This window comes from Chlamydotis macqueenii, chromosome Z (assembly GCF_036417535.1).
Source record: "Chlamydotis macqueenii isolate bChlMac1 chromosome Z, bChlMac1.mat, whole genome shotgun sequence".
Taxonomy (NCBI): domain Eukaryota; kingdom Metazoa; phylum Chordata; class Aves; order Otidiformes; family Otididae; genus Chlamydotis; species Chlamydotis macqueenii.
In genome coordinates this window covers 23325931-23349048 of record NC_141593.1, presented here as the reverse complement: position 1 = coordinate 23349048, position 23118 = coordinate 23325931, and the positions used below count along the sequence as shown (strand labels likewise).

At 45.4% G+C, this 23118-nt stretch overlaps 1 protein-coding gene across 2 annotated transcripts in view; it reads right to left on the bottom strand.

Annotated features, from left to right (window-relative positions):
- The window catches only part of SERINC5 (serine incorporator 5), a 44338-nt gene extending 27901 nt beyond the window's left edge, over window positions 1–16437 (bottom strand). For both annotated transcript variants that reach the window (XM_086771468.1, XM_086771467.1), the window contains exons 1-2: window positions 16276–16437; window positions 2960–3127 (exon numbers count right to left, since the gene is read on the bottom strand). In XM_086771468.1, the coding sequence (XP_086627594.1) occupies window positions 2960–3127; window positions 16276–16302 (195 nt within the window). In that variant the 5' untranslated portion in view covers window positions 16303–16437. The remainder of the gene's footprint in view (window positions 1–2959; window positions 3128–16275) is intronic.
- Window positions 16438–23118: the final 6681 nt, after the last annotated feature.

The window sequence follows — 23118 nt, the reverse complement described above, 5'->3', positions numbered from 1 at the left end:
CAAACACAAATGCCTTGGTTTCTTTGCGCATCCTTCAGAATTTAACCCTTTGTGCCTCTCTCCCTTGGTGTCCCATGGGTACAGCAACAGCTCAGAAGATAGGGAAGAAGAGTGAAAAGAAACAGAGAAAAACTTCCCCCTCAGAAGACACTGTTCAGTTCTTAAGGCTCACCACAAAATAGGATGTCCTCAAAATGCTGCTGTTTAGATTAGGAACCAAGGTTTTTGAAACCATAACCAAATACTCCACAGGTACTGTGTCCTACCACTGACACCTGGTTTCATCTACCTTGCAGTTTTGATGGAGATGTGGAAGTTGAGCTCTGTGGGACAGTGCCTCATTTTTCTTGCCATGTTGCAGGGCCCAGAGCAAGTCTTCAGCTCTGGGCTGGCACCTTCAGAGCATGGCACCTCAGGAACTGCAGAACTGTTTTACACATGTTTTAATAGACAGAATGCATGACCATGGGGGTAGATAAATACTGCAAAACAAACACAAACATTTTTTTTGAAGTCTCTGTTTAAGATGTCCATAGGAGATGTACTTGTGCTATTGCTTCCTTTCAAAATAATGCCAAAGGACCAAGTGCTACAATAGATACTTCTAGAACTGTTTTAGACTTGGGAATTTATACCAAATCAACCAAAAAAAAAAACCCTCACTGACATGGCAGAGATTCCTTTCACGTAACATCAGCATAAGTATTCGATCTCTAAAATGGTAAAGTAGACACACGGATCCCTGCCAAGATTATGGCTCCATAAAGGACTGCACTAAAATTTTAAATTTTAATTTAATGAAATTAATTTATTTATTTTCATATAAAAAGTAAAAAAATTATAATTAAAATTAATTAAAATTCTGTCTCCTCTCAAGAAGGAGAGGGTGAGGTCCTTGAAGAATCATGCAAAGTGTTCACTTATAGTCTGGCTTCAGGAGCTAGGAGTGCTCCATGATCCAGCCAAAAGCAAAGGAATCAGTAAGTGCCCAGCACTTAAAAACACAGTTCATCATTGGGAAGCTGACATTGGTTAGTCTGAATAAATATTTTGAAGGTGCACTCTGTTACTACTGGGCTAAATTAGCTTCAGGAGTCTTTGAACTTTTAACAGCCCCAAACATTATTATTAAATCAGAGAACAGATAAAGAAAGTCTACTTTCAGATGGTCCATCTCCCGTGCAAAGACACTAAATGCTCTAAATTAAGAGGGTGATTATCTTTCCACTTCATGGTAACAGCTACTCTTTGTGCCATTTCTTCCCACACTGAGCTTTCAGGACTATGAACTGGAAAAGAAATTTGGCAATACTGAAAAGCATGTTGTTGAAGGCTTCTTGAATCACTCTTCTGTTGGATAAAGAGCGAGGTTTTTGTGTTAGGGATAGAAGCTGCATTAAAACCACACTACTAATGGAAAACGACTTTATGAAATTTGGATGTGAGCACATAATTTGTCTCCCACATTCTGCAGTTCCTTCAGTTCATTTTATTGCCAAGCTAAGCACCTAGTAAGTCAAAGTAATTCCTGGCAAGCAATTTCAGCACACACATGTTGAACACTTTTTAAGTTGCAGCTCTCAGGCAAGCATCATATCTGTACTGTGTGCTCTGTTGCTGTAAGCAACTTCTGGTGGCCAGGGGTGAGAAGGTGGCACTAGCATAACTCAAGCGAAATGCTATCAAATGAAAGAAAATTAGTACAGAACATACAAAGAGGGTACAATGGGAAAAAAAGAAAGGTCACTGGTAGCAGAGCACAGAAGCCCTCAACCCAGTCCCATCATAAACCCACTGATTCCTCTGTGTGGCAGGGACAGGGTGCTACCATCAGCTTCTGGATCCGGGCTGCTGAGGAGGTAAGTGTTTCACAGACAACTGAAAGTCAAGCACAGAAGGTAAGCAGGGCATCAACTTGACCAGCAACTGGTTCAAGGAGGAAACAGCGTTAACTGTGCACCGACTGGCACTCCTTCTTGGGTGGGTAACAAAAAACAATTAGATGCTCGCAGGGAGAGAAGCCTTCTGAACCTCCAGGGCAAGTACACTCAACCTCAAAGCAGGCCTGATGCTGAGTTTCATGCAGAAACCTAATTTTTAAGAATTAAGCAATCCAGCCATTGTTCCCTCTACTTAAAAACAGACTTCTCTTTTTGTACTTTGTAGGGGGCGAGAGAAAGGATTTGTGCTACTACAAGCAACTTGGGGGACTTAAGAAACCAAACCAAAGATGTGGCACAACTGGTCTAGTGTGTGACTGCAAGCAGGCTGGTGAGCATTTAGCTTAGGGAAGTTATATTAAGACTCTGAAAGAAACTTGAGTTTTAAAATCCAGTTTTAGCCCAGCTCCTTTCATGCTTTTGAAGCTTTTTAATTAAAAAGACAATTAACAATGAACAGTATCTGCTGTGGTTAGAGGCCACGTGAACACGATGACTAACGCACACTGAAGAAAACCCCTTGTAAAGGATTTGCAGCATTGTGCATTACAGTAGCCTGTTACACAGCACAAAGAACACAGAACTAAAATTATAAGTGCAACACTTGAAGAGATATTTTCTAATTTGCTGCTTCTGCTACTAAGCAAGTTGCCAGAGATGAACTCAATGTTCGGCTGAAACAATTTCTTCTGCTACAACGTGTTACCTAACAGCCTGTAGTGACATTACCCACGAAGTAAACCTGGGATGGGTTCACTGCAGCGGGTTTCCGCACAACGAAAGAGGAGGAAGGATGCTAGTCCTATGATTCTTGACTCTTCCTGTTGTGAAACACACTCGATGGGTGAGCAGTCGACAGGAAGAGGCTGAGCAGGGAAAATCATCCTGTCTGGGTTTGGAAGTGGATGGGTGGACAAAATCGACTGCCTCTTGTGAGGGAGCAGCCCTATACATGAAGAGCTGTGGAAGGAGCCGCATTTCCTTCCAGGGACAGCAGTGGGTTCATCTCTCTTACTTACGTGCGTTTTCATTTCGTTAGCTACTGTTGTGGACATCATGACACAACAGATGATGGTCACCAGGATGAAGTACAGCGCATACATGAAGCGGGTGCTAGTTGACTGTTTTATCTTCGGGCAGCACGTGCAGCACAAGGAACAGGCGGCAGCACCACAGCAGCAGGCCAACTGGAAAGTAAGACAGAAAAACAAGTCATTCCATCACGATCTTTAGTTTCTGAAGCTGGGAGACTCCCTGTAAAACTCCAGAATTTCTTAAGTCCTCTCCTTCCAACTGAGCATCATTTAAATGGAAGCAAACTGTGTTGTTTATCAAAAGTCACTAGGTTTTAAGCAGATGAGATTCTAGCTTTCCCACACGCTAAGGATGAGAGTGAACAGGATGAGGAAGAACCGCTCCTGATTTCTTAATCCTGCTCTTTGCTATCTCTGTGCTGCTCATGGTCCTCACTTGTTCCACCCAGCAGAACAGGCATTGCAGTGCTAAGGCTCCGTTTCCTGCAACACACTCTCCCCACTCCAGAGTGAAAAAACAAAGGACACAGACTCCAAAAGTGTTTGATTTTAACATACAGATAAAACTATCTTGTTTCTAAGACAAGCTGGAAGTTTTGTTTCAAAACAAGCTGTACAGATCCATTTCAATTCACCAGAACCATACTGTCCTTTTTAAGGTGCCCTTTCTGCTATACACACAGACAAAAAAAAATTTTTTTTTTTTTTCGTACAGAACATTTTATGCTATTACAGAATTTGAGCAAATTAAAGGGGGGAGGGAAAACTGTTTCAAGCCACACTTTGGAACAGTTGTGCTGAAGGCTTCATAAAAAGACAACAGCTACAAAGAAAAAACCCAAACAAACTGAAACCAACAAACAAAAAACTACATTAACAGTTCTAAACATTTGGGGCGGTAGAGAAAGAATCTGGAAACACTTGGCTTAATGCAAACAAATCAAGAGATGTCTGAGCTTGAAAAACCCAAAACACAATTACATCATCTTGTACTGAAGAAAGCCAGAGAACAAATTAAACTTCAGTTATTTAGACACACTTTGCAAAGGTAGAGCGGTGATTCCACATGCAAGATGGCAAGGAAAAATATCCACAGCTGCAAGGAAAATAATACCAAATCACACTTTAGCTGCTATGATTCAGTTCTTTTCTACCTGCAACTATCTGAGGGTCCACAAGATAAACAAGAAGCACAGCAAAAAGCATATAATTGCCTTCTTCAACAGGGTACTGAATAAATCCTGAAAGGGATCTAGCTCAATGTTCATTATTTCCTTGCTGTCAACAGTATCATTAACTCCCAGTGAAGCTGGATTCACCTTCCCTGTCTTCTACTTTTTGAAAAGTCATATATAGAAATACAAATACATGCCTTGTTTTTATCCATAAGGCAGCAGTGTCCTTGGCCAGGCCCTTCCTTGCAATAGGCAGCAGCTTCATATGGCTCCCACACTTTACCCAGCAGCCCTCACCACAGGAGGAATTTCTGGACATCAGCAGGCGGCCAGGAGCAGGGAACCTCTCTTGCAGGTCTCACTGCTGCCAACCCAGAGCAACCTCACCCCCAAGCACTCTCATTTTCGAGGGTCTCCCTGTGGCTCATGTATAGCACAGGGGCAGTGCGCTGCCAGTGCCAGGGGCTCAAGCACACAGAGGCGGCTTTTTCCCGGTGCTTGCTCAGCCCTCAGAGGGGCTGCGAGGGTGTTCAGAGGACTCCCCTGCCTTCCAGCAAGCAGTTGTGCAAGATGGATGGCTTTTCTTAGCCCTTGCCAAGAGATTCAAAATGCACAAGTGCCACATTTGAGTCGTCCAGGCAAACTTCACTCACTTGTACATGCCTTCAGGTGCCAAACCACCATGCAGTACTTTCCTCCCAGGACACTTTCTCTTCCAGTATCAATGGCTGTCCGACTCGGACATGGGGGCTTCATGTGTGTGTTTGCAGACATGCATATCTGATACAACTCCACAGAGTCTCACAGCCAGACTGGTTGACCAAAGAGCCCCAAATTATTTCTAAGAAGTGTCCTGAAAAGTCTCCAACTTGTCGTTTGCTTGCCATGACTATCTGCTGAAACACCCAAGCTCTGGCTTCCTGCCCTCAGCCCCGCAGAAAGTGGGTAGCGGATGGGACGTTGCCTCGCTCGATGACGACTCTTTAGTTTGCAGAAGACATAAAATGGGGACAGTCCAACCCAGCTCCCACTCTGCTCTTCAGTCAGTCCACCACCGGATCTCACGCCAGAGGAGACGGGGGCCTCAAAGCATGCAGCTGCTAAAACTGCTGCTGCTGCAAAACAGAAATCCTCCCCAAAACACACAAAGCTCCCACTGTGGGGAACAAACAGGATGGGCTTGTGTTGGCACCAAAGCTGGAAATTAAAAATACTACGTGCATAAGCACATCATGCAAGTATACTTTCAAAACAGAAGGCACTGGTGGCTGAACGGCAATTTTATTTTTTATATGTAGTGAAATTAAGTTAACTTTTACAGCATCAACTACAAGTCGAAGAAATAAGGAAGCTATGGCAAGTTACTGATTCAGCAAACAGAATAATAACACTTAAAAAAAAAAAAAATCAGAAAAGTACAACTCATCCACTTCAGAAATACAGAAAAAAAATAAAAGATTTAGACTAAAGGCCTTTTCAAATCTGTATCAGCCAGATCCAAAGTATCCACGATGAATTTCAGTTGGTGATCGTACACACCATAAAGTTAAAAACTGTAGTATTAAGTAAAAAGGTATGCAGCTTTGGCATTTGTAAAGGGAACAACATTTTCCCAAGCCAGCTGCTAGAGAGCTCTGCCAGTGAAACCTCATCTACATCCAACAACGTGTCTGCTATTCCAGTCCTGGGTCCCCGGAGCTGCTATTTAAAGCAACAAATACTTAAATAGAATATATAGCTCATTTATGCGTTGCTCCACATTACTTACCGATACTTTAATGATAGTTTCTAATACCGAACACACACCCTATAAATTGGCAATATTGGTGAAAAATACCAGTGTCTCCATTTTTCTTCCAGATGCACTCCTTTAAGCACTCTGAATAGCTGTGGAAACCATAGAAAGTTGGTTAGGTTATTCAGCCACAGCCCCAGATTTGGTGGGGTTTTTTGTTGGTTTTTCTTTTTTTAAACCCTGGTTATTACTAACTACATTCCAGAGCAGGCCGCAATGAACAAAAATAAATGAAAACAGTCTCTGTCCCGAAGAGTAAGATACTGGCCACAACCTACTGACTGGTTTCAAAGATGTTATCTTTGGGTGGCAGATTTCAAAGCCCACATACACAACAAACTCTCTGTAAAAAGGTTGTGGTCAACGCACTGCTAAACTACACCTTCCCTCTGATGCCACATGCTCTGCCTTGGCATGGCCCATCTCGCTTCTCCTCTGCCTTGCCTTTCGACCACAGCGAGGGTCTGTTCTGGCGCTCAGGACCCACTCGTGCAGAAGTGCAAGCCAGTAACAAATTGTTCCTATGTTAAAAAATTGGACTGTGAAAAAAAACCCATGTCATAAATCTTTTACAGATTTAGCTTATCATTAAACAAAAGCTCCTCCAAAGGACAAGTTTTGCAAAAGGAAGGCACTGTGTGGCTTTGAGGACAGACAACCCAAGGTCTGTGATCACTGGCAGCAGGTAGGCCTTGAAAATCCTGGTCTGTAGCTACAGAGCTCCTTCAAAGTCCTGTGATCCTTCCCAGTCCTGGGTCCCCAGGAGCCCAGCACAACGGTATCCAAAAGCCAGGCTGCTCTGTCACGCTGTTACAGCTTCAAGTCTTTCTTGTCCAAGGCTCCCACAAGCCAGGCAGCAAACACAGCCACCCCAGCTCCCTCTCTAGGTTGACATCTCACCACGTAAACAGCACAGTCTGACAATGATTACAAGCACTACGCAAATATTTATGCTCTCCACAAATGCTTACAATCAGCCAGCCTCCTCGCCCTAACTCACCGTAAGGACTGGCTGCCGGCTTTGCTTGGTGCTACTCTTGGGGAGCTCAGGGAGGGAGCAGTGCCAGTTAGCCTGAGATCCCGAAACTTGAAAACCAAGTGTGCTTGAAAACAGACCGTGCTGTGATTTGAACTGCCTAGATGACAGCTGACTTGACTGGCTGCACAACAGCAGCTGTAGAAAGCTGTGTGGGAAATTTTTCTGTTAAAAAAATATTCCAAGTGCAGTTTCACAGCCATTTCTTCTGGTAGCCAGGTTGGCTGAACAGCCACTGGCTTCCCCTCGGCCTTTCTCTTCCACCAGCCACTCGCTCACTTCTGCCCTGGCACCAGCCCGCACTTGCCCTGATAGCTATTTCTGCTGATGGGGGTGACCAAACAAAGCAACTTACTGGCTAAAAAAAAGAAAAAAAAAGATAAATGACATATGAGGCCTTCTCAGCTGCTGATTTATTATGCAATGACAGAAACAGTTTTACCATTTCAAGTGAGGGAACAGTGTGTGGGCAGGAGGGGAGAGCAGAGGTAGATGCCTTGCAGCAGTCCTGCAGGCTCGGACCCTTCTCTGAACAGACATTTCTGCCGTGTTTTCCTACCAACTCATTTGATTTGAGTGCAGTAGGTTTCTGTCAATGCAGAGGAAAAGTAATTTTTACATCCGCACAGCGAGGAGCGGAAGCAAGCAAACTAGATAACAGCCCTTGCCTGTGCAAACCACTTTTCCAAGTACAGGTAGACCTGAACATATGTGAACACATCCATCTTATGCCAGCCTGGAGAGTATCTGTGGTGAAGAAGAGTTAGACAGAGTAAAAGCAGGTTTACCAGCCTGCGCATGAGCTATGGCTCCCGACAATGAATACTCCACCAACATACACTTAACATCTGCCACACACTCAAGTCTTGATTTTTGCAAGCTGTAGCCCAATCTAGTAAACCAGTGGAATGAGAGATGATGGTAATGTAAAGCACACATGTAACTGTTCACACATAAGACTTCAGAAGTAAAGTGAGTATGTCCTGCCTACTACTTTTGCAGAGACAGTGGCATTTTTAGAAGGTATTTTTCAGAGGTGTTTCCAAAAAAATCTCAAAGGTTATAGAAAATATTTGGCGTAGCCATTAAAACAAAGTGAGGAGTTTCAGGATCACTGCCCAAAATAGCCTACGGTACTTTTTAAATATACAAACCATAGGGAATTATTAAGCTTATCACAACAAAGCACTCTTCCTTTTGGTAGACTTCAGTAGAAATTGTAAAAATCAAAGGAAAAAAAGCACATTAAAAAAAAAAGGGGCATATTTAAATGAAACAAAGACTTAGCAGCGTTTCATCTCTTCCCTCCTAACTGAGAACCCTGCCAGCATGGCCGGGGAGACCACACGCCTTCCGGCCCGTCTGCAGAGCACAGGAATGTGCCTTGCTGAAGCTTCTTTTCACATGGGGCCTACAGCGGCTTAGTTTTTCATGCACTGCTTGATTACTTGACTACCAGCATTATCTGAGCCGTAAGATTTGCAGATAATGCGATCACTGTGCTGTTAACAGCAATGCTTATAAAAACTCCCAAACACCCACCCTCACAGCTACATGCAGTATCCAAGGAGGCTGCAAGAGAAAAGCATCTGGCCCTGCACAGACAGTGTCCTGAAGCGGCTACGCACCTGCCCTTAGACTTTCTGTTTCAAGAGAGAGCATGTAGGAGGCCAGCCATTTTGTTAGGGCAGTGGTTCATGAAAAGAAGACACCCAATGCCAGGTGTCCTAAGTGGTAGGAGCGGGGGCTCAGACTGTTACTGAAAACTCCCACTGTTACACATACACATTTTGCACGGGTTTCTTCAACCGGTCTTGTGACTACACAGTGGTTTGTCTCTGTGAAGCAACTAAATTCACCAAAGAGGCTTTATTTTGTCCTTTGTCTGACTTAAGTGGCTTTTCACCACTTCACCTTTAATACTCAGACTCACCATGTGGATTAAGCCGAAAGGTTTTGTGACCAGCATACCCGTTAATCAACTGACGACCTATTTTTGGCAGGACACCTCACACGGCAAACTGTGCAAAATTAAAACAGACTTCAGGGGAAAGTCACGTACGTCAGCCTAGGCACCGCCTGAATGCTGCTGTCCGGCGAGGCTTCCCGGCCTCCAGCTGAGTTTCCAAAGGGAAGGGCTTCTGCCCGCAGAGCGGCCACACAGCACCAGGCAGCTGAAGAGCCAGGTGAGCGGGCAGCTCTAGGACAGCTTACCAGGAGAGCTACAGCATGGAGGAGCTGTTGTTGGGCACCGGCCGAGCTGCAGCCAAGCTGAACTGAGGACAATTAGCTTCTATCTCTCTGCTCAAACCTTACTAGGGGGTGACTCAGCTCAGCATTAGAAAATAACGTCACCACAAAAATGTCTACATTAAAGACTGCTCAGCTGTTCTTCTCCTGATGATTTTGGAAAAATCAAGACAACTGTTTAGTCTTATCTGAGCCTTGCAGCCTACCACGTCATCCAGTTCCCGAGTAGTACAGCTATTTTCCACCAGCCAGACCATCTGGAGTTGACAGCAATATGAGGTGGGCTATCTCTCTCTCTGGTTACTTACATCTATCATTAAAAACTGCAAAAACCCCCTCCACTTCTGATTTGCCTGCTACAGTTCCCAGGCACTGGTTCTTGGTGAGGCTTTCTTCATTAGCTGAGAGATACTTTTAATTACCTGGTCTTTTCTCCCTACTCATCAAAGAAGGAACCCAAGCCGCTTACCCTCAGTCTCATTTGACAGCTTTATGATTTTTCCTCCTAGCAACCTAAATTGTTTGGGCTTTTTTCCTGCATACTCTCAACTTTCCCCACTCCCTCCCACAAAATCACAGCGGCAGCATTATCAGCCCAGCAAGTCACCTTGCTCCTCTCCGCCGTGCACAGCCAAAGAGCGGGTGAGACTCTGCCCCACAGGACGCCACGCACCTCGCGTGTACGACCAGTCGTACCTGAAAAGCGTATTTTAATTGTAATAGGGTCATGCTATCTGGGTTACACCACCTTCAATAGTACTCTCTGCTCCAACAGTCCTTGTGTGCTTTCAGGAGCAATTTTAAAGGTACCCTCAGGTCACTGATGAAAACAGGCCACTGTTTTCCTCAGCTTCTTTGCAGATCCCGAAGCTTCTTTGCATTGACCCCTTGATGATCTCCACTGAGAGCAACCTCCGCTGGGTGACAGGTTCAACTGTCCTTTCCTATAACTTTTACAGTTTTCTCATCTGCAGGTTGTTCCACCTCATGCTGCAGCTCCTCCTCTGGTCAGCTCTGACGCTCGCGACCAGGACTCTAGAGGCAGACTGGCGCACGGATGCGACACGGTGCATCGCCAGGGAGAACCACCAACACAGTGCAGGGCAGTAACTGCCGAAGTCCACACACCACAGGAGTGAAGAAGCAGTTACAGTGAAACCCCTGTATGCGTTGACTTAGAACCACATAGCTGGAACAGCTGCTTCACTTTTTAATAAACTGACAGCTCTGACCTGTTCCACAAAGATGTTGTGTCTTTAAAAGGTACTTTTGATCCTGGCTACAAGTAGATTTAAGGCAGGGGAAAAAAGATATGAACACTTTGTACCAAGTGACAAAAGCCAATAAATTTGTACCAAACATTAACTATTTCTCACTTTTTTTTTTTTAAATCTAATTGCTCAAAGCACTGCTAAAGATGTTTCCGTTCAGATCAGTGACACAACCACCAACTTCACAGACATTTCCACATTGTCAGGTTCCTGCCAAAATAGAGCCTGCCCATGTCTTTCCATTCCTTACTTCTTGATGAGCATTTTTAATTACCATTACAATGACTACACAAGAAGTACCTTCAATAGTATTCCTGAACCACTGTTTTGCCAGTGACGGTAATATAAAAAGTCAAAGAAAAAGCATACAAGTTAGGTCTCTTCAAAATATGTTAAGAATCGTTCCTGTTAAAACTCAGTGAGAGAGATGACAGGTTGACATATTTTGGATCAGCCCTACTGGACAGAAAGATGTATAAAACTTTCCATTTTCAGACTCTGTACATTTGTATGTTTAAAAACTTGAGCATATGCCATCTCTAATTGCTGGAAGTTCCAATCACTAAACTGCAAACATCACTCCCAGCATAGTTATCACTAATTAAAGAGACGATGAGATTGCTAGGTGTGTCAGGACTCCCTTCAAAACAAACATGGAGCCACCTTCCCACAGCTGCTGCCATAGGTAAACGCAACAGTCCCCACAGCTCTGGCTGGCCTGGTCCCGCACTGCTGCACGCTGTAGCACATGCAATGTTAAAGCCTATCTCTTGGGTGACCTGAACAATGCAGTAGGTCAAATTCAGTCGGCAGAATAGTCAATCACAGCCTAAAAATCTAGGAGGCCAGGCATTTAACATATCAAAACATATTAGAGCCCCACAGAGTCAAGAAAGAAATGGAAGTGCCATTAACTTGGGTATGGGAAGGACCTTGGAAGCAACCAAAGGTCTTCACACGGCTAAGCTGAGAACACCATCCAGTCTCAGCTGGTGTTCAGGATGACAGCAGTCACCAGCTCCAGACAAGACCTTCAGCTTATACTGTAGTTGCAGCTCAGGCCCTCATTCAGTTGCTCCCCTGGAACAAGTATGTCTTGCATCCATTGTAACAGAAGTCTCAGTAATGGAAAAAACATGCTGGAATACCTATATTGGCAAAAACTAAAAACAGCAGTAGGATTTATATCCTTCCACAGAAAAGTATCCCCTTGCCCTTAAAAGTGAAGGCCTTGCTTTCATACTCTCTTCACTCCACAGCTACAGAGCCATGGGTATGTAAGCTGTTTCTTCAAACCCACAATGCAATCAACTTGCAGGATGCAAGACAAAAAGGCTGAAAAAAATAGGCAGCAATGCGAAATTCAACAGGAATGAGAAAGACTATCTTCTGCCTGGAATGAGAAAGAGTATCTTCTGCCTCTTACGTACTGCCAGTGAAAGGATTCCAACCTAGCGATGCAAGTGTCAAATGACACAACACTCACAGGATCTCTTTGTTTTTTGGTTGCTTTCCCCTCCCTTTCTAATCACTTTTGAATCCAGCAACAAATATTATCCAGCTAGGGCAGGCAGAGGGAGGCCTCAAAGATATTACATTCTTACAGTTTCCTTGAAAACAGGCAAAAGGTTTAGCAGAGAAAAATGATCTCACAACCCTGAGCAAGGAAAGGGCTGCAACACAAGTTCAGTATTTATTAGAAAGATACCAACCTCAACAGACAAAGCTGCAGAAAATCAGGCTTTTCTAATTCAGTTGTTCAGGCAACATTTGTTTAAAACAAAAAACCACCATGTTTCTGCAAAAAGGGAAAAAAAGTCTATCCTCAGTCTGTTTTTCCTGACTGTATTTAAGTGGAGTACACTACAGCACCCCACATAAGACCTCTGAGAGCTAGTTTCATCTTCAGTCATTTGTCTTTTTGTAACCGAGTGGCTCAGTTTAAACACATAAGCCAAACCCCTCTCACTCAGGAAGACCATTTGCAGAAGGAGAGACGTGTTTTGGGGAGCATCACGTGGAGCAGAGCCCGGAACGCTGCCGGCACCATCCCATAGCGCTGCCATGCATCACACCACGCACACGCTCCAGCAGTGCCCTGGCGTCCTCAGAGGACACAAACTTGCACAGGGACGACAGAGCCACCCTTTTCACCACGTAAGGAAAAGAGGAGACCACGAGGACCGGGCTGCAAGCCCCCTTCTCAACCTGCAGATGCAAACAGGTAGTGCCAGAGGGGTAGGCCTTCCCTTGCCCCAAAAGCCATAAGCCCCAGGAGTCATGAGATTGGGTGAGGCCAATCTTGTAAACAAAGCTGTTTGTTTGTTTTAAACCCCTCAGAGTTACAGGTCTGGGTATAAAACAAAAATCTGTTACTCTAACTTGCAGCACATCTTACTGCATTTACTGCATGATCTGTTTTCTAACTGCAGAACAGTACCAAAGAAAGCACTTAAGATTTAACAGACCTACAAAAATAGCTTTATGAGCTTTAATAACTACCAGTTCTAAGTGAAAAATCCATCTTCTGGAACAACCCAGCTACAACATACAGCCCCCCAAAAATTAATGTTAACTATCTAAATTACATTTATTTAACTCTGGAAAAAACACATTCATTGTAATAAAGATTTTCCGCAACAGCTGCTTTTCTTAAACCATGATCTCAACTTTATTCTCTTGAGAATAACTACTGAAGAAAAGCCAAATGTAAAATCCTGTTTCCTGTCAATTTAAGCAGATGTTTTTATGTAATCAAAAGCATTGTGGAGGCCCAAGCCAAACTGTATTCTCAAAATAGGTCTGCCAACTAAACACTAGCAAAAGAAGAAACATTTAGCAAGCTTACTACAGCTCAGAAACCTAAAAATCACAATTCTCTTCAAAACAAGGTTGCACGTTGCCTGATAAAAACCAACTGCAGAACTTAAAGTTTATAAATGGCCAAGTTCCTTGAAAGCAAGTTCCCAGTGTCTACTTGGCAAGGCTACAAGTCACACAGTAATGTTAATTAAGATTATTTTAAATATTTTTTGAGTGCAAAATCAGCATAACTAAAATACACAAAGTTTGGCACCTTGTCATTGTATTCTTTAACAATAGGAATCTGGGCTCCGAAACCTGAATGCGTTTGTTCCAACAGCCACTGTCAACTAGATGTTAGTACGGTTTGACGCAAAAGTACTGATCACTCATCGTCTACTTCACATGAGGAAAATTTGCTGGCACAACGAATGGAGGAAAAATGGATAGTCAACTGATGTTAACTCACAACAAAACTTTGATATCAGCTAACAGACATCCATGTGTGGGTGTCTGTCTGTTACACTTTTTTGTTGTTGCAGACATTGCACTTTAACAGCTTAGAAGGACAATACCAAAGTTCTCAGTCAGTTGTAGGAAAGCAGATCCACGGAAACAGAGGCAGACACAAGATCTACACAGGGCAAAAGTACTTCATACAAAAACCCCCTACCCCATGGGATATCAAACCCATTAAACTAGTGTACTTCAGGGAAAAAGGAGGGACCCAACATAAGTGTTGCTTTTCAGGACTTGTATAAAGTTCCATCTTCCCTCAAGCACATTATCTCTGTTTCCAGAGACAGGGTTAACTTCATCTTTGAGGCAACATTTAAGGAGAGGCCAAATTCCTTCTCAATTTTCCAGCTTGATTAACAGTATCCATAAAATGCCTGAGGAAGTTGCGTTGAGAGAGAAAGAACTTCTATCCCTTTTGTTTTTAATGTGTATTAATCATGTTAAACAAACATCCCCTCATCAAGGCTGGAATAAATCAAGTCATGAACATAAAGACTATTTTTCCTTTTAAAAAAGTTACACTGCATGCTATTGAAACATGGTTTACACCATTTATCATCTTAGCCTATAAAAAGGTCATCCACAATAAGATCGCTGGTATAACTCCAGCAATATGCCGTGCTTAGCACAGATAATTCTTACATCAAAAATACTGCTTAAGCCAGCAGAATTCATCTCCCCAGGGTATTGCATAATTTTGGCGCTACGACTGCATCCACTTTAGGGCTTTTGCTTCGGCTCCAACATCACTAAGGAGTTCAGTTTATTTACAGACTCCAAAGTGACGCACATCAGCGTCAATAAAACACATTACTATCAGATATTACTAGACCGGGTAGGAACAGTGGCTTTAAGAATGTCTCAAAGCGTGGTCACACTAAAGCCATGCCATTCACCACGAGCCTCACAATGGTTTCATCCTCTTGGTATTAAGTTACTTCTCCAGGAGCTACACCAAAAAAAAGCAATGAAAATGCAAAGAGCCATGAGCCACTGCAGTAACATCACCTACTAACAGCGCTTTGTAGAGCTGCTCCAAAACTTGTGTCACACGCTGTCAAAATGCATGCGAAGCAGCAGTCAGGGGGGCACCCTGCTTTTAGAGTAACATTAGCAAACACAGTTATTGCTGTTCCCCACGACCACCCAGGGCTCTCTGGTGAGGTACAGGGGAGCTCACTGAGGACGGGCGCGTGGAGGCATGCTCAGTAATTCTCCCAACCCACTGAAGACGGAAAGAACCACAGCTAGAAGACCAAATCCAGCCTGGGATTGCAACCTTCAGGAAAGACCTGAGATCTTTTTCCAGGTGGTTCGCACAAAAGCAAGAGAATAATCAGATGCTGAGGGTGGGCAAAGTGACGAATGAAGAAATATTAATAGAACTAAGACCGTAAGGTGTTTAAACACATAAAACAACAGGAATAAACTCACTGGCTAGACTCTTGCAGATGGGACAAGAAGTAATGGGTTTCTATTGCAGAAGTGGAGATTTGGGAAACAACCACAAAATAAAGTGTCTGGGGGAGATGCGGTCTAACACCAGGCTAGACACACAACTGGTAGGGACAGGAGTCCTTCCCTTGAGTGCAGCCAAGGAGAGGACAGGGCTTGGCGACCACCCTTCTCCAAGCCCACAGTCCTTCGTCCATCAGAAGGGATTCAGTCGAGAAAACCGGTGCACCCCGGTCAGACGCGGTGCACCGATTCCTCACCCCACGGATGCTGAGGGGCGCAGGTCCCGCATCGCCCCCCGCCACCGCTCGCTCTCGTCTCTCGCTTCCTCTGCCAGCACCCGCTCAGTTTTTCCGCAGGAGTCAGCGCCAGGCTCCGAGCAGCCAGCAGCGCAGAGCGGGGCCAGGACACCGGTCTCCTTACAGCGGCGAGGTCTCACCGCCCACCACCCGCGGCAGCTCTCCAACCGCCCAAGCTCCCGGCTCTGAGCGATCTCTCACCCCCCCGGGGATCGCCCCTTGCAGTGCGGGTTTCGGGAAGGCTCCCCTCCACCTCCCCCTCCCCAGCCTCCAGCAGAGCCCACCCGCCGTGCCCCAGCGCGCCCTGGGGAGCAGGCAGCCTCCAGCCGCCTGTCCTCCCGAAACAGGCGGGGAATTCCTCCGGGAAGCTCCGCCGACGCGCCACGGGAAAGGGCCCAGCCTTTACGGACAGCCACCGCCGCGCCGCTCGGCTGCCCCTCCGCCGGGCGCCACTGTTATTTTAACGCCTCCATCGCCCCGGGCCGGCCGGGGCTGACCGACGCTGCGGCCGCGGGGCAGCGGCGGGATGCGGCCCCCGCCACCTCTCCCTGTCCCGTCCCCAGCGCGGGGGCCGTCGCCCACCCGACCCCGCCGGGCGATCCCCCCCGGGCCGGCCCGGTGGCTGGCGGGGCCCGCGCCGCCCGCCGCGCGCACCTGCCGGCCTCCCCGCGCCCCCCGCCCCGCTCCCCCAGCCCCTACCTGGCCGGCGCAGCAGGGTGCGGACATGCCGGCGGCGCGGCGCGGCCTGGCCTTCCTCCCTCCCTCGCTGTCTCCCTCATGCGGGAGCGGGCAGGGCTGGGCCGGGCCGGGGCAGGGCAGGGCAGCGCGGGGTCCGCCGCCGCCGCGGGCGGAGCAGCACCGCCTCTGCCCAGCTACCGTCCGCAACGCTCTGGGCCCGGCCCGGCCTCCCCCGCCTGCCTTCCGTTGTCGTCAGCCTGCGCGGGGGGTCCGGGCGTGAGGGGGAGCTCCGCGCCCAGTTCCGCGGCCCTAGGGCCGCGCCGCCGTTGTTACGGCTCCCCGGGGCCGGGCCTGGCCAGCGACCTTGCCCTGCTGAGGGCCCGGCTTCCCCGGGCGAGGGGACGCCCAGCGAGCCGGCAGCCCCAAGGCCGCCGGCGGGGAGAGCGCCCGGCCCGGCCCCGGGGAGCTGCACCCCGCCAGCGCCCGCGTCTCGCACAGCAGCTGGCGCGGCGTGATGGCAGCCTTTTGTGCGGCTTGCCCGAGCCAACAGAGGTGACAGTTCCATCTGCAGCCGCGACGTTTAGCGTGGGACCCTCCTCCGCGGGCTGTCCTGCTCTCGAGGACACCGCAAAGACCACCTGCCTGCTCGGTTACCCTCAGAAACACCTGGGTTTTAGTAGCTGGAATGAGAGAATTAAGCGTAGGGATCATTCAGAGGCCAGGCATCGAGTGGTAAGTTTTCACGCTGCTGTGCACCAGCCTCGGGTTCAAACTGCTTTGCTGTGTCCCGGGGCACCCGCACCTTCGTGGAAAAGTCATGTGCATTAAAAGGACGGCTTCAGGGCTGTGCCTTCCTACAAGGAGCTGGGATCTTTCCTGGTGTTTCTGAAATACTTCCTCCAGTATCAGTTGTTAGGAGCCAAATGTAGTACTAGGCACTAGCTGAGGACTTCTCAGCCTCCTGTGCGGTGGCAGGGTATCTTCAATTTTGCGGACAAAGCCACCAATAGCAGCAGCGAGGGTCTCTGTGGAAAGACTCCCTCGCCTTGTTGGCTTTGTTGCCTCTGTGTGTTTGTGTGTGCGCGCATGCACGATAATATTTAAGACAACTGTTTGGAACTTTATTTCTAGTCTTAAGCTGCCTTAGCTTTAGGAATTCAGCTATTAAACCGCATACAGGTACACAGATGTAGATAACATAGCTACACCTGCCAAAAAGGAAATCGGTATGGATTGCAGGATGTAGTGCGTAAAACCCCTTCCTCTTCCCTTGTGTGTACAAACAAACAGAAAATCAATGCTTTCGGAAGAGGATCATATGATGAATTGGCATGACATAATTTGGGCTTATACTGGTGACCGAAGAGACCAAGTTACCGTAAGGGTACAGTTTATAAAAAGCAGACATGTGCTTTATTTTTAATGGTGGTCTAACATCTGCATATACTCAATTAGAGACGGGGTATTTACCACTGTTGTAAGATTAGTTCTGTCAACCAGATGGTTATGTAGCCACAAAGGACAGCAGCTGGCAGGCATCCCAGAGGACCCCACCGCAGTTCAGGCACCGATGCGGCTGATGCTCCTGCTCCGTAGGAGCAGAAAAAGCCCCAACCTCAGGTGATGACTCCTTAATTCAGGACTGAGGGTTGGAGCCTGAGTGCACCTTCTCTGATTTACAGCTCTGCTCCCCAGAGGCAGGGCTGAAGAGAAAGAATCAAGAATCGAACAACGGAAAGGAAAGCAGCGTTGCCAGCAGACAGGCAATGGAAAACCACTGGTGTTTTTAACTTCGAAACATTGTCAGCTTCCTGAAGCATGTGGTTAAGACATGCATCACAGCATAGTAAGAACTCAGCAAAAGTGTATTAATCTTCTAGGCTTCTCATACAATCACGAGAAGTTGACTGGTCAGGCTTTGCTTAATTTCCACATCTGCAAAATCAACCCAGATCTTGAAGGGGAATCTGAAGTTTAATTTGAAAACAAAACTGTCTTGCAAAGACTGGTGAAGGTGACATACGGGTATGCTGGAAGAGAACAAGTGGCTGTACCACACTTCAGCACATCTGCGACAGCAACAAGCATTCGCTGGGCGGGGAACACCTTTAACTCACTGCTCCATGCAGGTCTGTTAATGCCAGCCAGCACTGTTACCACTGGCACCAATACCCAGCCTCTGCACTGAAGAAAGCAGCAGAGCTGCGTAATGGAGTTTCCAATCAGCTAGAGCACCCCAGAGCCCTAGGATGTGCGCCTGGGCTTTTTGAGTGAAAAATTCGTCACCAGAAAGGCTTGAACTTTCCTGCTGTGTTGCTGGCAAGCACTAGGCAGGCTAAGGGCAAAGCAATGAGCAGATGTTACTGCATGAAAAGAACTACCACTCTGAAACTATTCATGCATTTAGAATAAGGTTTACCCATCAAATACATATTCTGAAAGAAGAGAAGGCTGTTGTGTTCCCCTAATCTGATTTACTGGCCAGAAGTCTTCAACCAGTAATTCCTGCCTCAAACTGTTCCTTTTGGCAGGGTAAAGAGTGCCTCTTTAGAAGAGATGCTAATTCTGATTTAAGGCTTGCAAGTGACAAGGAATCCATAGCATCAGTAGAGAAAGGCAAGATGCTTTGGCCTTGCTTTGTATAAGGAATTTTCTGAACATAGAGTTACAGAGATTTAATGAGTCAGGCAGAATAGGGGCAAGAAGTGGCCCCATAAGAAGTAAGACAGCCAAGGGGTACCCAAGAATGGAGTTAAAACTCTGGTCTCAGTTCACATGCTGGAGAGCAAGGAATAAAGGAAAGTGTTCGGTTGGAAGTTGTAACCATATGGCACTTCCCAGAAGAAAAACCCTGGTAAGAAGCCTTTTGTGTCCTGGGCGCAAGCCACTTTCCTCAGTGTGTAGGTAAGCAGAGCAGAGCAGAGCAGCAGAACCTGAAGCTTCAGAAGCATGTCAGTTTGAGCCACGTACCTTCAGGCAGCCTACAAAACTCTGCCTGCAGGATCACCAGCCCTGTTTCATACATGCCAGTGATGACCTGCATCTCAGCTTTGCTCAAGTCACCAGGAAAGGCATTACCTTTGGATCCAAACTGCAGTTTCACTTGCAGATGTTGCACCTTTTATGCATCCACTTTATTAATTCCCAACTAATTTCAAGGTGGATTAATGTAACAGAAGCAGAGGTTCTCACTGTCTCCTTTCGCTGTGAGAAGAACGCAGTATTACTACCACTATAGAGAACTCAAAAGATGTTAGTGGTGAAGCAGAGAGCTTTTTGGCATAGCGCAAGGAAATCATAACTTACCAGGAATGCTCAAGGACTCTGTGCTTCCTCAGCACTCGCATAGCATGAACCAGCTCAGTGTATTGTAGGGTTAGAATATTAGGAATTGTGCTGTTTTCTTCACATCTCCTGAAATGAAGCTGCAACTTGGAATGCTACTTTTGATGTTCGGTAATTTCAAGATTTTTCAATAATTAAAGCATTTTGGTTTGTGCCAGCTGGCAAAGAGAAGAGCATAAGAAGTGTGTATCCAATGAGAAGCAAAAATATAACACTTGGCTGTTTTTCAGCTGAAATGAAATGCAGAAAATTTTTCCAAATGTAAATGCAATCAGAAAGAAAACAAAACCAGGTTGTTATACATCATGGTGGCCACTTACATAAAATTAGTTAATTTTTATACGGTAAATTTAGACTTTATATGCCTATTAAAATAAAAAAGATGTGAAATTGCTTTTTAGGTAAATCTGTATTTTGCTTGAGCCTAGCAATTGGACACCAGTCAAAAATGTGGTTATGGGAAGGAGGGGAAATGTCTGTGCACATGCACGCACGTGTTCTGGAAACCACCACTCAGACCCAAACTGAACCTCTAACACGGCTAATGACCTAACTGCTATGATGTTTGCTGGAATAGTTTCCTGTGGAAAATGTATTCCAGTAAAGGGGAACACCATGCAAAGGTGTGATCAGACAGTAAAAATAGCTTATTTATCACCTAGGAGTCTTACTTGTGTGTGGCTGCAAGACCATCCCCACCTCACAGTCTAGATGGCAGCACGCCATAATAAACTAATGACTTCCTAATTTTATTTTCTAGAGTATGCACCAGCACCTGGATTATGGACCACTTCTCCCTAAATCCTCCTAGGTAGCCAAGGGCTTCTGGAACACTTGGACATCTTCTAAAAGTCTGTGTATCTAGGAATCGCACCAGGACCAGCTGGCACAGAACAGTATAGCCCAGCTGTAGACCTGACTAAAAGCACGTGGGAATAGCTCACTTAGACACGAAGTTGCACCATCAGCAGTGGCAGCATCCCAGAGGGGCTTTGATGCTTGGCTCGGTGCAGGAAGCCCAAGGGCAGGGCCCGTTCCAGTATTTGCCAAAAGCACAGAGAACGGAGTTCTTGGCCACTAAACTTTACTGATTTGCATCTCCAGTTGCTACTCTGCTTAAAAACAAATAAATAAATAAGCACATTACAATAATGGCTGCAAAGACTCCTATGATGGTTAGAAAAAAGGTAACTTTTATGACATCTTTTGATGTTTGAGCTTTTAGGATCTAAGTTTTCAAGCTGTTGTCAGCCTCTCTAGGGGCTGGAGACTACATCCCCTAGTAGCAGCTTTCAGAAAAGCATTGGTTGGCTTGGAATCTAGTAACAGACTTACATACTGTGGTGTTTGTTACTGCTATAATGGGATCAACACCTTCCAGATTGTGTGTGGAGGTGCAGGGAAGCACACAGAGCAACTGTAATAGCAAAGAGTGCACTGAATGATTGGCCAGTGCAAGGTGAGAGCAACCTGCAACTATACATCTCTGAGATGGGTGGAACAGAGATTGTCAGTGCATGTGGGGCCAGACACGCACGTGTAACTGGCCCTTCCAGAATATCAGGTTAGTCATAGTGCTAAATGCTGGTATCTTCCACTATATCTTTATTAGTGTTCCGTAATTCACACTAATCTTTTTTTAGCTGGGACTAGTTATTTAAAAAAAAAAAAAAAACTAAAAAAGAAAAAAAAAATCAGCGCTGTTAAGTAGTAAAATTGGGTTAGATTCTAATAAAATGAAAGGTTTTAAATCACTTGTTGGACTTGACATAAAGCATTTCATAGCATTTGAAGATTCTAGTATTGAAAAACTGGTATTTCCAGGCAAGTTTGCTTAAGAAAACCTTTTATTTTAAGAATGATAGTTTAATATACTGGTTGCTTAGTTGTTTTTTCACTCAAGTAGTAATTTAATCCAAAAGTGGATTAAAATTTATACTGTTTATTAAGGAAATGTACCAACTAAACCTTTCTGAGTAGGTTAATTTTTGTAACCAAAGTACAGAAGAGTAACATTACACAGCTTCGCACTGAAATCTCCAGGTGCTGCATTTGCACACTCTGTGTTGACCCTTTTTAGCACAACACAATGTAATGCCAATTATAAACATCATTCTTTGTGACCTCTCAGCAACTGTATGCAGTATAGCTTTTCATAAACCTAAATCAGGTTTATGATGTCTCCGGTTTCATTATCACAGCTAATACCTTTACTTTCACATAAGTGACATTAACTCAGGTGACACTAAGGAAACATTGTGCTAGGAGAAAAGGGGACAGCAGAGTTCCCCAGCACGTTCACACATAACCGGCCAAAAGCAGGGAGTCTGGTGCTGCCCTGAGGCACTAAGTCTTCTCGGAGCTGATGAGTGACAGGTGGAAGAAAGGAAGCCTGCATGCCTCCAAGTTACTAGATAAGGTTAATATAAAGGGTCTTATTAAAGAAGTTCTACAGAGATAGGAAGTTAAGCAGGCTCAACCTGCATGCTGAGAGACAGACCAGTTCTCCATCCTTGCAAGGAGATTGAAGGTGGCAAAGTGATGATTCTTGGAGACAAGCATGGGGTTAAGATCAGACAGTTGTTACCACGTGCAACCATCTGCCTTACGTCTGTCATTCACTGCCGCTAGCGGCAGGGGAAAGTGGTCCGCTTGTAAATCAGCATTCCAACTCCTGCAGTTAAGTCTGATAGATGAAAATTGGTTTCTACCATCATATATAAAGATAAAAAAAAAACCCCAAAGGAAGCTGCTGACCTGAAGTTTCAAGTATAAAGGAAAAGCCAGCTTTTCCTTGATTTTTATCAGTTCCGTGGTAGACTTCTTCAGAATTGCCTGATTGCAATTCTTTGTTAATTACCTGTTAATTTTGTCAGTGAACTTTTTCTGAGATCTGAACTTTTTTCCGAAATTCTGAATGAAGAGAGATCTTCATTCACAGATGGCAAATCCATGCAGGACAGCGTAAGAATTCTTTGAGGGTACCAAACTGGAGGTTTCCCAAAACCAAAGCACACAGCTCACAACCTGTTGTCAAAGTCAGCTTAGTGTGACTGTCAGTGTCCCTGCTGAAGTGGCACAAATCTCTTCTAGTAGGCAATAAACCACATTCCACTAATGATTTCCAATTAAGAGTGAAATGCCCCGTTCTCCTCCTCCCTTCTCTGCATACCATTCTGTTCTTATCACAGTAGTGAATTATGTGTATGAAAGTTTCTGGGCACAATTTGAGCTGACAGCACTAGAGGACTTGGTCACAACACTGACGGCCTCTGCACTGACCACACAGCAAGCCTCTCAAAAAATCTTCATGCAGGACCGACCTGCCTGCCTGTGGATTTCATTCCTTGGCAGGAAGAGACAGAACCCTCCCTCCACAGCCCCCTGTCCTATTATTTGAAAGAATATGAGTTTCCAAAAGAAAATAAACACTTTTTCTGAGTAAGTTTCTCACAAATAGAAGAAAAAAAAATACTAAAATGGAATACAGAGACGAGATGAGGCTAGTTTAATAGCATC